Below are 17,287 nucleotides of genomic sequence, written 5' to 3' on the forward strand. Positions count from 1 at the left end.
CAGACAGACAGACAGACAGACAGACAGACAGACAGACAGACAGACAGACAGACAGACAGACAGACAGACAGACAGACAGACAGACAGACAGACAGACAGACAGACAGACAGACAGACAGACAGACAGACAGACAGACAGACAGACAGACAGACAGACAGACAGACGAGTCTTAGTAATAGGGTCCCGTCTAAAAAGCCTAAAAAACCATAGTCATGTTAAAGTTTTAAAACTAGTTCTTGTTTCTTTATCCGCATATATGTATATTTAAATTGGTTTAGTTCAAGCCATCGCTGATGCCAACATTTCCAACATTGGTTCTAACTTCAAGTAAAGTTAGTTGAGTGTTTGTGACACTTAGTTTCGTATTTAGTTTTAGTGCTTTCATACAACTGTGAGTGAAGTCTCTAGACAGATTTACAGGCCAATTCGAACGTACACTGACATCAGAACTTTTTTTTTTTTTAAAGGCACACTAAACAGACAACATTCAACATTGTTACAAAGAGTACATGAGTGGTAGGTATTACATAAGAATGCCATCCAAAGTAAGCATGCACAGCAAGTAAAAATAATAACGAGCAAAAACTATCCTAAAACCACTCAAAATTACACTAAATTACAAATTACAACATTTCACAAATACTTAATTATTACATGTCAAATTGCTTACTGTTATTGGGAAGTGTGATGATGGCCGAGAACCCCAACAACCTGCTTCCTAAATACTGCCTGCAGTAAGTCGAAAATGTCAATATCTCTGTGTAGAATGATATTTGAATAATGTTATTTAGTTATCGTGCGTCTCGTCCGCGGCAATACATGTACAGACAAGATCTAACTGATGTCAGTGTATGTTCCGATTGGCCTCTTAGACTTCGCGTGAAATTATTATTTGTGAATTAAAAACTGTAATAGATGTCATATATTAAAGAAAAAGTGACGAAGCCCTCCAGTGGTGAAGGCCGGATTCGAACCGGCGTCTTTAGCTATCGCGGCTAACGCCATCAACCCCTAGGCCACCCCACCAGGGCGGTGCCCGTCCAAATTTCTCGACTATATGCCATCTTAGTAAGACTAGGCGTCTTTGACCAGCTCTAAGGGCAAGCAGTGCGCGCTTGCACCTCCTAAATGAACTCCTTACGGATTTACGTTGTAGCGAGAGAGACTGGTGCTGCCATCTATGAACAAGTTTGAGAACAAATCAAATTATTTTATTAAATATAATACATACATAATAATATAATGTAATACAGTTTTTAATTTATATATAGTAGTGTGACTACTTTAAAAAACACAAATCAAAATATTTAATAAAATAATTTGATTTGTTCTCAAACTTGTTTATTATTTGTGAAGTTAAGGGGTTTTAATTGCAGCATACTTACATTACCTGGGGCGAGTGGCCCATTTTATATTGTATTTAATTGACATATTTGAACCTTTTAAAGAGAATATTATAAAAATGCGTATTCGTTTTAGAAGCATTAAAGTATATTGCATTGTAAGATACAATATTTTACCATTAGCTATATGCCAAGTTGGATTCGCTAAAACATTTATATTGGAACACAATCTCATGAAGCGATGAAAAGTTAGCTGTCACAACAAAACGCCGGCGCGAACGAGTTATTATCATAATTATTTATTATATTAAAATACCTACAAAGCGTTTGTTGTCAGAACTTCAGAAGTTTATTTTGTCCGCGAAACGAAATAATGATTGATAGCTTTATTATGAATCTTTTGATTTATTGCCGTAATAAGAAACGAGATTAATTTGATACTTCATTTGTCGAAATATTTTTTGCAAGAAAAAAGTACTTAGTATTGAATAATATGTACCCTTAACCTTATATGGACCATAAATTAAAGTCCAGTACTACAAATTATGGTCCATGAGTTCAAAACGTACAAGGTAACCTAAAAATACGTTGATAAATAAATTGTAGGTCATATTTATATGAAAAACTTTCAAATTGACAACAATTTTTAAGTCCAAATTAGCCTAATTCATGTGAAATCCACAATATATTCATAAATGATTGTCATAAAGGTCGCGAGAGTCTAAATGCAGGGTTAACCCGAGGACTCGATCATTACTGGATGGCCGAGTTGCAAATCTTTTTTTAACGAGCTTTAAGCCGACCGTCCGTCCCACACGATTAACTGAGTTATAGGTGCGAGATTGTGGTTGGTTCTGTGATGGGATAATGAGTTATGTGTTTTAGGGTTCCGTACCCAAAGGGTAAAAACGGGACCCTATTACTAAGACCCCGCGTCCGTCTGTCTGTCACCAGGCCATTAACCGTGAAAGCTAGACAGTTGACATTTTCACAGATGATGTATTTCTGTTGCCGCTATAACAACAAATACTAAAAAGTACGGAACCCTCGGTGCGCGAGTCCGACTCGCACTTGGCCGTTTTTTTAAGTTACTGTAAGTAAGTTTTTTATTGTAATGAAATATTGAGTGCTTCGAGTTGTGTGGTTTTATAGTTATTTGTTATACAAGGGTGCAAAGTTGTATTTTACCCGCGAGTGTGGAATTGAAACACGAGCAAGCGAAAGTATTCTATAGTTGAAACACGAGCGAAGCGAGTGGTTCTAAAATAGAATCCTGAGCGTAGCGAGTGGTTTCAACACACGAGAAGTAAAATACATTTGCACCCGTGAGTAACACAAAACTTTTCCCCTCACTAGCGAGGAAAGTGCAACATCCACAGGCGTTAGATCATCTTCATCACTGGAATCACTAATGTTTTTTACGATAATACGATATTATAACAGAAAACTCTGGAAGTTGTGTATTTTTGCGTGTCGGAGTCGGCGAGAAAATTTTTGTTGACAATGTTGACATTTCTGACAATGCGTTTTGAAATTGCATCGCCTCAACTTGTGCGTTCAGAATTACATTCAACATCATTTAAAAAAACAAATGTTTGTTATGGAATTTAAGGTTTATGACTTATAATCATTAAATAAAGCTAATTTGGTATTTTTTATTAAATTATCAAACCATTTATTTAATGATAATTAATATCGAACGAACCATTATTATGAGCGTTTTACGTTTTGTTATCTATCATAAGCTACTTAAACACGCTCTATCCAAGGTCAAATTACTTTCCCCACTAGTGGATTAAAATGCGTTTTTCCCCGCTTGTTTTAAAGGATAAAAGACGGCTTTCCGAGCTAGTGAGGGGAAGATTCGTATCGTTTGCATAAAAGTTACCCAGTTTTACTGTTGTTTGCGTACCTACTTATACATATAGTCTTAAGAGTCCTTAGCGACCACAAGTGTTGACGTACAGAAAAACTATTGTACCTATTGTAAGCTAAGCTATAAAAAAGCTATTGTTGTTGTATTACGGATGAAATGGTATTTTAAATATATTAATAACGGGTCACTCACGTATTTTAAGTCGACAACGCTCGACATGTTTCGCTCCGTACCGAGGATATTATAATATATTTAATATGTGTGTCTCACGGAAGTTTTGTTATTGAAATGGTATTTTTACGAGAAACTTGTTTTTCTTTAAAAAGTCAAGCTTTAACGTAAATACTGGCTAAATGAAGGTTAAAGTAATAATGCGCGCGGTATTCTCAAGGTTTTTTTATTTTTATTTTTTGGCTATGCTAACTCTTTATTAGCCAACGCTCAAAAGATCAATTACAAAACCAAAACACCATTTAAAATCACATTTTCCGCACCAATAACCTTCCATGCCGGCCAGAAATATTTTACTTCCCGCTCTCTAATACCTGCAGCATTACCGGCCATGTTTCACTGATTGTCGCACCTGTTCGAAGCTATTTAGGCGTTTTGTGGCTCGTCGGCGGGCATATAATATGTTGGAGGGAATATATTGCGGGCCTAATGAGGCGGTCAGCGCCATCTGGTGAACGGTATATGCCTACAAGTTAAAGGTTACGAGAGGCCAATTTGAACATACATTTTGACATTAAAAAAGATATCATTTTCTTTCGTATTTGCCCGTGTCGTATATAATATATTTGATGGTCATCAGCTAAATTCTAATCGATTAATTATTTGTGTTTAAGTGTGTAGTGTATACATCATTTACATCAATCAATTTAATTACTTAAATTATGAAATAAAACTATAAAAACGGATTATATCGAGTATATTGAATTTATAATACATCCCGACGTTTCATAGTTTTATTTCATGAGTAACTATCGCGGTAACCGAAGACAATACTTAAATTATCTTTCTTAAACACTTTTTGTTTTGAACTATTTTTTCCTTTTTCCCTACTATATGTTAAATTTCTGCTTTCATTTATATATTCAGATACACTTTAATTTGTTTTAAATTATATATGTATTATATGTAGGTATGTATTTCTTATTTCAGCTGCACATATAACCGGTTTCCCTGTTTCAAAGACAAGCGCCCATTTCTTACACTTGAGGTCTTTGATGAAAGGTTCGCACTTGACTTTTGTATACTTTACTTATAAATATTATAAAAATTACTAAATTCTTTATTTTATTATTATGTTTAATGTTTTTGTTTTTACTTGCGAATAATCTAATTTAATCTTTAATCGTTTAACGTTTAAATTAACATTTTGAAATAAAATAAAAATATTTTAATTTTAGCGAACTGATTCTTTTGCTTAATTTATAAAACTAAATGCAATTACAAAATAACTAAATTAGCTGTACTAAATAATGGTGGCAAATAAGCATACATTCCGCCTGATGGTAAAGGAACTAACGGCCTGATTCGAACTTCAAGATACGTCAAAAATTTGCTAAAGATACGACATGGATTGGATATGTCAGTGTCAAAAGTGACGTTTTTGTTTGAAGAAACGTCACTTTTGACACTGACATCCCATTCGTGTCGTATCTTTAGCAAATTTTTGACGTATCTTAGTTTGAATCAGGGCGTTTTTTTTTATTTATTTTTTATTATAAACTGATCGGCGATTGGCCCTAGTCACACCTGATGGAAAGTGAAGACAGGGCCAAGATGGAGCTCACCGGTTCAGTAACAGCCGTAAATATAGCTGAAAGAGTACGTATACACAGCCTTAAAAAATATGAATATTGCGTAAAGAATATTGCACTGAGAACATGTTGCACGCGTTTCAAATATATTTATAAATAAGTTTTAATAATCTTGACTCGAGAAAAAAACAAAAACGTCATTTTTGACACTGACATATCTAATCCATATCGTTTCTAGACCTAATATTTGACGTATCTTTAAGTTCGAATCAGGCCTCGTATACGTGCACAGTGGTACTAACAACAATACTTAAGACTTCCGGTTCGAACGCCATCTTGATAGTAGCCTCGTGATTAATTCCTTTGTTTTTTGCTCATTAATATTGTTTAAAGTGTAATATCGATAGCTTTATTATACAATAATCTAATGTGGTAGTGTGCAGTGAATGGAGAATTAATCTCAAAGCGTGTTTAACCACCATTTTGGAGTCAACGGCCGGTAGTCCACGTGCTTCTCGTAAAATCCAGCTATCGGTTTTACGAGACAACTACAACAACCACCGAACAGCGTCGTGCTCTAAGAGCATTTATTTTGTTCCTACCCTTTTACGTGACATTGGCTACGGGCAACATCGCCCTCAAGTCCATCAAGAAAAGAAAGAAAAACAATACTTAACGTTATACGTCATAAAAAAATCTAACCTTACCAACCTAGATTGACAAATTTATGGGCAACATTTTAATTAGCACTAAACATTTCTGATGGTTCTCCCTGAAAAAAATCATTCGCATATAATAATAAAATCGATTACTAATAACGTTTTCCACGAAGATCATAATGAATATCATAGAGTAACTTATACTAGAGCGGTACTGTCATAGTAAATTTTGTAACCCCAGTAAATTCACTGCCATCTGTCGACACACTTTAAAACTAAAAATGAAGATTTATAAAAATACGATAGAATGTATTTAAATATGGATAAATGATTTTTTTATTTGCATTAATTATTTTTATATGATTTTGACCCATGTTCTTTCACTGGTATGCGTTAACATTATAAATAACAAACGAAACAGTCAACGCCCTCTATACGAGTGTAGGCCAAAACTAGTGGCGCCATCTGATCGAGAATCAAATTTTCGTGATTTTCGAGGCACGTTTTTTCCTTAGACTGTATCCATCTATTACGGAGTTATATCAATCTTTGTGAATATGCATCCTTTCAAACAACTGACAAAAGCTATGCAAAATATTTCATATAAACATAAAATTCACGCTCCCGAATATCATGCTTCCCTGAGCTGCGCTTCCCGTTCATGCGTCGGGCATTTAAAAACTTTTTTGTCCAGCCGTTGCTGAGCACCACTGTGCGCCTGTTAAGCGACGCTTGCTCGACAGTGTAGCATCATCCACATTTGCATACTTTATATTGCACGCGCGTGTATTCGCTGTTTCGCGTTTAGTAAGTTGGTTCGTGTTACATTTATATTCCATTTGGGAGGGTGTCAACTCGCGAGCGAACGATGCATGTGAAATATTTTAGTCAAAATATTGGCTTAAAAAGTAAACTTGAAAACTGTTAAAATAAAACTATGAAAACGGATTATATCGCGTATATTGAATTTATAATACATCCCGACGTTTCGAACTCTTTACAGCGTTCGTGGTCAACGGGTGACTGAGGAAAAATTACAAAATGCAAAAATACCCACATACTAAAATAATGAACAATCATAGACTACAAACTTTAAGGCTGGTTGTACATGCAAAATTGGTTCATAAGGCTAGTTATACACTATAATTATTTTTCAGATATATATATATACGCGATAAAAAACTATGCCGGCTCCAACCCTACACCACGGACCCGAGAAGATTTAATTCCCTCCTAAATTGTAGGAGGGTATCCCAATATGGGACCGGCAACAAACTCGGCGGGACACATCTTTTCAAAACATCAGAATGTCCAGCATCATCCAACACTACGGTCTCACAGTCTATGTCTCGCTTGCTCCTTTAAATTCTTGCTCCTATAAATTCAATATACGCGATATAATCCGTTTTCATAGTTTTATTTCATGAGTAACTATCGCGGTAACCGAAGACAATATTTTGAAAACTGTTAGTTGTCTAGCGCAAAACAAAAATCAAAAAGTTTTCAGTAACTGCAAAAATATATACATTGTGTTTCAAAATATTTAGATCGGAACGGTTTCACTCACTCTGCCGGCGCGGACACTCGTGCCTGAGGAAGGATTCCCAAAGAATCCGAAACATGTCGCCAAAAGCGACTAAAAATACAAGTGAGTGAAACCGTTGTGATCTAAATATTTTGAAATATGTCTCACGATAGTTTAACAGTAACATACAGGACATTGTATGTTTGTACGTCAATTTTTCGTCAACTCCGTGCCAAATATCAAACTCAATAAGTTTGTAATTTTTTTTAGAATTATTATAACAACGTAATTGGTAATGTTTTTATGATCGTTTTTTTTTTAACGCGGTTGAGACCGTGCGGTTCAGGCATCCAACTTTCCATTTGGATGTCATGGGTTTAAATTCTGACTCGTACTAATGCGTTTTTCGAAACATTATCTAATTTGCAATATCGATTTACAATTACCACATAGGCTAAGATCAGAAACCCTAGTATAAATTTTATTCGATATCGTGACGAGCATTCGCGGTTGCGTTATGTCTATTTTTGTATGGGATTTTGAACAGCGCGCCAATCGGGACATTTTGGAAACTCAAATTACCATATAAAATGACACTTAACGCAAACGCGGATGTCACGTCACGCTATCGAATATAATTGACACTAGGGGTAGGAACGGATTAGTGAAAACTTCTGTTATACCTATATATAAAGTGAATAGTAAAAATGGAAAAAAGCTACCGGTATCTCTAGGGTATGAAACCTTGATAAAATGTAACTTAATATTTTAAGAAAAGGAATGTTTCTTGTGCTTAGATAATTGGATATAGTATATCAAGGGTCTTAAAGGTAAAACAACTCGTGGAATTTAATATTTAGTTTCAAGAAGTTCACCTTTGTTCTAGCTATAAAATATTTTGTAACGTTTATCTTTCCTGGATATTTTTAGAATCATAATTAACCTAGCCTCTACCCGTGTCTTGTTCTGAATTTCAACCCCATGCACTCACTGTGTATACTCTTGTTCTGAATTTCAAGCCCATGCACTCAGAGATGGGTTTTGGAACAAAATAGTATCCTTTATCCTTTCCCAGGTCCTAACGTACTTAATTTTGTTTTTGTTTAATTGCAATAGTATCCTTTATCCTTTTCCAGGTCCTAATGTACTTAATTTTGTTTTTGTTTAATTGCAATAGTATCCTTTATCCTTTCCCAGGTCCCAATGTACTTAATTTTGTTTTTGTTTAATTGCAATAGTATCCTTTATCCTTTCTCAGGTCCTAACTTACTTAATTTTGTTTTTGTTTAATTGGAATAGTATCCTTTATCCTTTCCCAGGTCCTAACGTACTTAATTTTGTTTAATTGCAATAGTATACTTTATCCTTTCCCAGATCCTAACGTACTTAATTTTGTTTTTGTTTAATTGCAATAGTATCCTTTATCCTTTCCCAGGTCCTAACGTACTTAATTTTGTTTTTGTTTAATTGCAATAGTATCCTTTATCCTTTCCCAGGTCCTAACGTACTTCATTTTGTTTTTGTTTAATTGCATATCATACAAACTTCACATTGATAATATTTACACGTGTTCGGCAGCCATTTTTGTCTGAATTAAATTTTAACAGCTAACCGTTGCATTAAACACATGTCAAAGTCAAAGTCAAAGTGTTTATTTGTAAAACTATAGGTATTACTGTTACAGTGGTGTATAAAATTATAAAATTGGTCTCACTATGTTTTGCCTTTTGGCGTACAAAAATATGTTCTTAAAATAACTTAACTAAAAAGATAAAACTTAAAAATAAAAACATTAAAAATATTGCCACTCTTAAATAATGCAATGCATGGTGTGCATTTAGCACATTTGTTTGACCAGTCCCATTATGTATCGACGTCACTATTATATTTCCATTTTACTAATAACTTCTCTTATAAAAAACATTTCTCACAATGACAGTGAATATTTCCTTCATATCCTATAAGTACATGCGCCTACCCTTATCTACCGAATTTATACCAAACATCTTTTTCTGTTGAAAAGTTTTACACTTCTTTGACTTCTTTAACTTCCCCTCAGCTTTACACGAAATTTATAATTATTTTCATCCAAAACATTTGTATGTGACTAATAAACCTTTCGTGTACCTACTGTAGTGTACGTGAAAACAATTACCATGAACTCACTGCACCTCAAAGCATTTCGTGCATTTATATTCAAAGCAGCCAAAAGCAGAAAATAACTGCAGCGCTTTCAATCGCGCAAAACTAATTTGACAGTCTATTTCGTTTTGTACGCAGTTGTTTTGTCCGTCCGCCGTGCCACGCGGCCCACTGGGCAGCTAGCGATTTTCACAAGTTAACTGATATTAAACCTTATTTTAAAGTCGTAAGGTCCATTGATGGTTAGAGAGCCTACCTCTAACCACGAACGAAGTTTTGCCTCTTTGTCGCACTTACGTACTAATTTACTAGTGCGTCAGAGGCAAAACTTCGTTTGGTTCGCGATAGGCCTTCAGTTGCGGTTGCTGTGCTGTTCAATTTCAAAACTTTAAATAACCCTTGCTGCTTTCCTAATAGAGTTCAAAATGCGGGCGTTTGCTTTTTGGAATTATTTTAAGCAAGATAACAGTTGATACCTAAGTTGTTCTATGTCGTAATTAATAACATTGCTTTTGCATGTGTTGCAAATAAATGAGGTTTTGGCTTGGATTCATTGAGATTTTCATAAATTGTGGATGTAGGCAACTTACATGACGTAACACACTGATTTGAACTTTCACGATTTTTACTCATTATTATTTACAACGACGTAATTACGTAAACGAAATTAATAACTAGCTTAAATCTAAAATAGGCCCTTGAGGCATTGTACCAAGGATGCTGGCGGCATTTCCTCGCTGTATCGCAATGCTGATACGTTGTGCGAGGAAGCCGCCAGCTTCGCGATGCGCGCTGGGTCCCCATAGACCTAGAGTTTCAACTCCAAAATGAATTACGTAATTATTATTATTACAAGTAATATTATAATTATCCGTGTTTTGTGCAACAAATTGCAATGATGTTATATAATCGGAACACTGAATGTTTCAGGTGTATGGCGATGATTAGTTGTATTACTTTTTGTCCTGATCATTTTGCTAACAGTTAATTAAAATTATGATGCTCATAAATGTGTTATGCTCATATATCGTAAAAAAAGCTGTAGGTACATGGGTAATGAGAGTTTTCTAACCAACCTAATTAGTTAATATTTGCGTGATACATCAAAACTATTTATTACTTTGAAATTAGTAAGAGAAATGCAACCTGCGACGTCAAAATCTACCTCCTTTTAATCAAATCCCACTCTTGGCTGATTTTTGGTGTATTTTTCATAAGCTCATGTTTTCATGTCTATTGTGAATATTTTTTTATATATTTTGAAACATTCGTCAATCAAACTGAGTGAGAAATTTGACATGAAAATATGTTATTCATACACGTGTCCCTCAATTTATACATGATAATAATATGTTATTTCTACATGTGTGCCTCTTAACCTTTATAAAAAAATAGCTAAGTATTATCTAGAGAAATATTTAGCATGACGTATGAACAAGTATCAAGAAGTTAATGTTTCGAACGTTTTTGATCCTTTGAAGAGCGCCCGCATTACACGCGTGGCGTACAGAGGCATCAGTTGGCTCTGTTGTTTTATGGAAGGAATTATACAAATATTTGGACCCGGGTATGTCCTTAAACTACGTCCAAAAGAGAGGTATGGGCACTGTGAATGACATCTCGCTTTGTGTGGTAGGGCACAGGACAGCGGATGTCATTCCAGATCTAGAGCAGAGCCCAACTGGGGAGGTACCTCAACCTTACAGAAAACCGCAGCCAAATAACACTAGACCCTACTAATAGTGTTGTGTTCTTGCCGGTGAGTAAGGTTGCCAGAGCTCGAGGGAGAGGAGTGTTAGGGTCGGCAACGCGCATGTAACTCCTCTGGAGTTGCAGGCGTACATAGGCTATGGAGTATAAAAAAAATTTTCCTATGAATCACGCACATTTCGCTTATTTCAACATAACGTTACGTTTTCATTTAATGTGTTAAGAAGTGTAGGTATCGTTAAATAAACGTTAACATACTTTCCCGTTTGCACAGGCAATTGAGAAAATTGAGAATTGAGAAAATTAATTAAAGAAAAAAATCTAAATGTCCTCGATTTATTAAAAAAAAATTGGCATTGTAAACTTTATGATTTAGCTGCGAAAGGTATGGCACTGTTATATTTTAAGAACTTGTAGCATAACATTATATTATTTTCCTTAATTGGCCAAACCCCCTTTCTAATTAAAAACGATTTAACAAATTTTCAGCAAAAATATATTTACTAATTTTTTGCTATCGTAATATCGTATCGTATAGCAATTTTAACACTTTACTTTGTTTGCAGTAACTGCCCTTCGCGAGCACTGGGATGAGGCCAACGCGCGCGTGCTCCAGCGCAAGGCTCAGCTCGACGCCATGTTGGGTGACAGCCAGCGGTACGAGGCGAGGCGACGAGACGCCGACGCCTGGCTGACGAGAATGGAGGCGAGGCTGGCTGCTATGGCGCAGCCGGGGCATACGGCTGACGTGCTTGAGATGCAGCTGCGAGAACAGAAGGTAAGATGAAGGAAGGTGGTTGGATAAGAACGGAGAATGGAGGCAAGGCTGGCTGATATGGCGCAGCCTGGGTATAACACGGCTGATGTGCTGAAGATGCAGCTGCGAGAACAAAAGGTAAGACAGTGACAGCGCTACGAGGCGAGGTGATAAGACGCTGACGCCTGGCTGACGAGAATGGAGGCGAGGCTGGCTGCTATGGCGCAGCCGGGGCATACGGCTGACGTGCTTGAGATGCAGCTGCGAGAACAGAAGGTAAGATGAAGGAAGGTGGTTGGATAAGAACGGAGAATGGAGGCAAGGCTGGCTGATATGGCGCAGCCTGGGTATAATACGGCTGATGTACTGAAGATGCAGCTGCGAGAACATAAGGTAAGACAGTGACAGCGCTACGAGGCGAGGTGACAAGACGCTGACGCCTGGCTGACGAGAATGGAGGCGAGGCTGGCTGCTACGGCTCAACCTAGATATACGGCTAAACTGCTTAAGATGCAGCTTAGATAACAGAAGTTAAGACAGAGATAGGGATGGTCAGGTAGAATGCCGACACCGGGCTGACGAGTATGTTGGCGAGGCTGGCTTCTATGGTTCAGCCTGGGAAATTATGTACCTGAAATGCAGCTTAGAGAAAAAGGTAAGACAGAGATAGAAAAACGTGGTCAGGTGACATGACGCTGACGCCCATCTTCAGTATATATGCAAATAAGGGAAGATCTAGCATCAATCAGTCTATTCATTTAGTAAGCTCTATGACAATAAACAAACCACATACTTATGAGGTACTCAGTCTAAGCATCCCTTCCTTCCAAAATACGACCGCTATCTGTTAGATTAATATTATGTCCCTTAAAGTAAATCCAGGCAGTCCCCTCACGTATCTTGAGAACAGAAGCTTAGTAGTTTTGTGTGTAGGTACTTACATACATGACTTCGTAAAATTTTACACATGCCATCATCAATTTTCACTGAAAATACTACTACAATTTCAGATTTGTTGTACAAATAAAGGCTGCCTTTCCACTGAGCCGGAGATGAGAGGAGACGTACGTACGGACGGAAATAAACCAATAGCATTGGTTGCTATCCAAATCTCTTCTTCGCTCCGTTAGATTGATTCCCGCACGTCCCTTTTCATCTCCGCTCATCTTCGCCTAAAGTGGAAAGTCCGCCTCAGCGCCAAAAATCATTTAGCGTCATTATATTTGTTCCCTCACCGACAGACATACTGCGCCGACCTCAAGTGAATGGGACAAGGGCAAGCGATTGATGATATTTGTTCCCTCACCGATCCATTAAATTTAATACAAATCGGCTAAATGTATTTATCTCACAGACGGTAACAGTAAATTGTCGAGAATAATATAATTCCTTTCACACATGAATTTCGAATTCCCTCGTCGCTTTGCAATTACACTTGAGAGCTATAAAAATGAATCTATTTGCTCAGAATTCACATGCACCGTGGCCTATTCTCGTTGCTCTTGAGTATATTGCATCGGAATTCTCGGCGTTATTCAGATTGCACTTACTGCAAATAGGGATGCGGCACAGCCTTGATCAAAGTCGAATATAAAATGAGTTGGGCAGCAACAGCAAGTGTTCCAAGGAATTCTTCGGATTTATCCCTATCGCTTCTTTCCTCCATCGCTCTAAGTGACAACATTTCCATCTTCACTTAGATGGTTGGCAGTATTCAGCTGTGCGTTTCTCCAGAAACTTCCAGCTAAACTGAAACTTGATGAACTGTCCGCGATATTTCCGGACCGATACGGCCTTTAAGAAAAATACCTACTCTTATCTTAAAATCCAGCAACGCACTTGCAAATCCCTCTGGTATTGCAGATGTCCATGGGCGGTATTAGTTTTATTCAATTCAATTCAATATATTTTTTATTCAAATAGGCCTAGCAACAAGCACTTTTAAATTGTCAAGTTTTAAATATTACCTTAATCTAAATATCAGAGCAATTTATTGATGCAGTTATTATTATTCTTTATATGAAGTAGACATCTAAGTTATTTTCTAGAGCAATTTAAATCAAATAAAGGAAATTGCAATCGTTGCCGCATTGATGTCGTTCAATCCGACACTCGGGATTGACAGTGACACCGCCCCGGAAAACGTTGCAGCAGTAGGTGACGTTCGGATGTCAGCTGCATTCAGATTTGCCGCCACCTCAGCAAGCAAACTGTTGTTTCCTGATGAAACTTAAAATTTACCTGACAAAATTTGTGACGGCCGCTGCCTTACCGGCCCAATTATGTCGTTCATTGCGTCATAGATGCTACGAAAAGTCACATTGGCGTTTTCTATCAGCCCTCTTATGTCGATTTACACCAAGAGACTACACCCCCGTCCCTACGAATTTGCAAGTCTGGCGAAGCGCGAAGATCTCGCGGCCGCACTCCCGCATTTGCATAATTGCTGTAAATGGCCTTAACTATCACTATTTGTTTATATTTTAACGGAAACAGTCTGCAACTTGCTAAGACTTCGTGCAGTTTACGAAAGTATTCAGTTGGTTTGTGTTTCTTGATTTAACTTTTAAATTTGTCTATTTTATATATATACAAAATGGACAAAAGAAGAATAAAGTTTAATTTGAGATCAGGATAATTATATAATTTTGTAAAGTGAAATCTCCGTTAAAGTCTAAAAATAATAATGTATATTAAGGTATGTATAATGTAGACATAAAATATACATTTTTCACAACATAATTGTTTTAACGAAATTCAATTTTTATGAAGCAATAATTAATTTAATTCAAAATAATCTCATCAGTTTTTTGCACCACATTTAAACTCAATTACGTTATTACTAATAACTTATTACTTAGCAAAATTGAAATAAAAATAAAAAGCTAATCTTTTTATACTTTTATTTCTTCTTCAACTGACAGGAATTTCAATTTTATTATTCATGAGCTTGCTCATAAATAAATAGTAACGAAATGAATACTTATTTCAGTTTTTCCTTACAACAAGTATTTTGAGTTTGCCCGCTTGGTCCACACTTTAGCTAATTTGCATGAAATCCCGCTAGTTTCTAAAGGCACAGATATTCCGAGTAAATTGTATGGGCCCTCGTTTTACGTAAATTGTGTTCTTTTGTCCATTTTTCTTTGTGTCATAATAATACTTTGAATACATGAAGATGCCTTAGGCGATGCCCAAATCACTGACAGATAAAAATAGGCTTGTAGGTAATACAAACAATTTTTTTTTTTTTTTTTTTATAAACTGATCGGCGATTGGCCCTAGTCAAACCTGATGGAAAGTGAAGACAGGGCCTAAGATGGAGCTCACCGGTTCAGTAACAGCCTATTCACTCTTGTTTTAAAGAGACCGAGGTCATATTGATCAGGGAATACAGATGGCGGGAGCGCATTCCATTCCTTAGCCGTCCGTACCAAAAAGGAGGAGGCAAAACGTTTCGTCCGAACGAATGGAATGTGGACCACGAACGGGTGCATACGCTCCCCGCGCCTGGATGTCCGATGATGGAAAGGGGAAGGTGGGATCAGGTCGTGCAGTTCCTGTGCGCACTCCCCGAAATGTATCCGATAGAACACCGATAGGCAAGCGACTCGACGGCGATGCTCTAGGCTCTGTATCCTTGACTTGACCGATGGATCATCGCCAAAGAGTCTATGAGCCCGGCGCTCTACTGAGTCCAGGGCCGCCAGCTGATATTTGGCAGAACCGTCCCATAGGTGGGAGCAGTTTAGCTAATTAAGTCTTGTAGCGCGTTTATAAATAACGCCATATATACCTTTTCTTATTTATTTTGGAGATCCAACAGCTATCAATACTAAGAAGCACCAATTACCTAAAAACCGGCCAAGTGCGAGTCGGACTCGCGCACGAAGGGTTCCGTACCATTACGGAAAAAAACAGCAAAAAATCACGTTTGTTGTATGGGAGCCCCATTTAAATATTTATATTATTCTGTTTTTAGTATTTATTGTTATAGCGGCTACAGAAATACATCATCTGTGAAAATTTCAACTGTCTAGCTATCACGGTTCATGAGATACAGCCTGGTGACAGACAGACAGACGGACAGCGGAGTCTTAGTAATAGGGTCCCGTTTTTACCCTTTGGTTACGGAACCCTAATAAGAGATGGAAAGCCAATTGCAGGATCATACTTGTAGCTACAGATTATTACATTAAAGTTTTACTTAACCTCCTAAGGCCCACCATACAAAGTTTCCCTATTTTTAATTTGAACCTTGTTGTATAGAAGATTAGGGTGACTTTCGTTTGTTTTAGAAAATAATGAAACAAAAGAAATGCTACTTAATTCAGTTAATGTAAGGTTCAAATGAGATTGAAACAGAGTGTATAGTTAACGCTATCTCTACTGAGCTCGTTGACTTACCTGTACTAACAATGGCATTCTGTTAAACAAAAGCCATTATTTCTTTTGTGTCAGCGCGTGGCCTTTGTGCCTGCGCGCGTGGCCAATTGTGTGTGAGCCTCAGGCACAAAGGCCACGCGCTGACACAAAGGAAATAATGGCTTTTGTTTAACAGAATGCCATTGTTAGTACAGGTAAGTGAACGAGCTCAGTAGAGATAGCGTTAACTATATATTGTAATGCACAGAGACATGAGAATGTTGAGATGGATGTGTGGAGTGACGAGGAAGGATCGGATTAAGAATGAGTATATTAGGGGCAGTTTGAAAGTAGCACCAGTAACGGAGAAGATAAGAAGTAGTAGGTTAGCGTGGTATGGGCATGTGATGAGGAGGGATGAATGCCATATAGGCAAAAGAATGTTAGGGATGAATGTTGATGGACGGAGAGCGTATGGTAGACCCAAAAAGCGATGGATGGATTGTGTAAAAGAGGATATGAGAAAGAAAGGAGTGAGTGCTGAGGTGACGAAAGATAGAGGAGAATGGAAGAGAAAAACATGTTGTGCCGACCCCACATGACGTGGGATAGGAAGAAGAAGAAGATATATTGTAATGCACATTAGGCCTTACGAGGTCAAATCAAAAGTGTAATACAGAGATATTGCTCATTCTCGACTAGGCTTAATCAAGAGTTGGTAAACACCCCTGAAGCTCTTCGCCCTTATAGTTACAATACATTTTCTGTAATTTCCATGGAAGAATGAAACAGCATCAAATTAAACTTCCTTGCTGACAATGTCTGACTTTGCAAACGGAAAGATAGTTCCACTAGTTTGCGTTTTGCTAACAAAGCGAAACAGGTTTTATAATTAATACTTTACTCATTGTTATGCTTTGCTTAGTTTCGCTAAAGTTTGCTTTTGCTAAGCCTTAAGGCCGTTCCATCGGTTTGCCGCTGTCACTGTCACATTTCGAAAGAAAAAACGGGAAAGAGCATGCGCGCCAAGTGTCAATTTTGATCGAATTTTGACGATTTTTATTTATTTTAAAACGTTTCCTTACAATATCGAAATTCGAAAGCTATGAAATTACTATTTAAGTTAAGATTGGTTTTTCTTCTTTT

General features: G+C 37.1%; 2 protein-coding genes and 1 non-coding gene across 3 annotated transcripts in view; 2 read left to right on the forward strand and 1 right to left on the reverse strand.

Annotated features, from left to right (window-relative positions):
• The window catches only part of LOC134748000 (uncharacterized), a 448,054-nt gene extending 436,248 nt beyond the window's left edge, over positions 1 to 11,806 (forward strand). The window contains exon 44 of the mRNA XM_063682700.1: positions 11,586 to 11,806. Within this exon, the coding sequence (XP_063538770.1) occupies positions 11,586 to 11,806 (221 nt within the window). The remainder of the gene's footprint in view (positions 1 to 11,585) is intronic.
• On the reverse strand, positions 955 to 1,027 carry Trnas-cga (transfer RNA serine (anticodon CGA)). Its single transcript has one exon. It is a non-coding gene; the product is annotated as a tRNA-Ser (tRNA).
• A 117-nt stretch (positions 11,807 to 11,923) lies between the features above and the next one.
• Positions 11,924 to 17,287, forward strand: part of LOC134747452 (dystrophin) — a 628,976-nt gene continuing 623,612 nt past the window's right edge. Inside the window, exon 1 of the mRNA XM_063682144.1 lies at positions 11,924 to 12,052. Within this exon, the coding sequence (XP_063538214.1) occupies positions 11,975 to 12,052 (78 nt within the window). The 5' untranslated portion in view covers positions 11,924 to 11,974. The remainder of the gene's footprint in view (positions 12,053 to 17,287) is intronic.

Source organism: Cydia strobilella, chromosome 1, assembly GCF_947568885.1.
Source record: "Cydia strobilella chromosome 1, ilCydStro3.1, whole genome shotgun sequence".
In the NCBI taxonomy this organism is placed as follows: domain Eukaryota; kingdom Metazoa; phylum Arthropoda; class Insecta; order Lepidoptera; family Tortricidae; genus Cydia; species Cydia strobilella.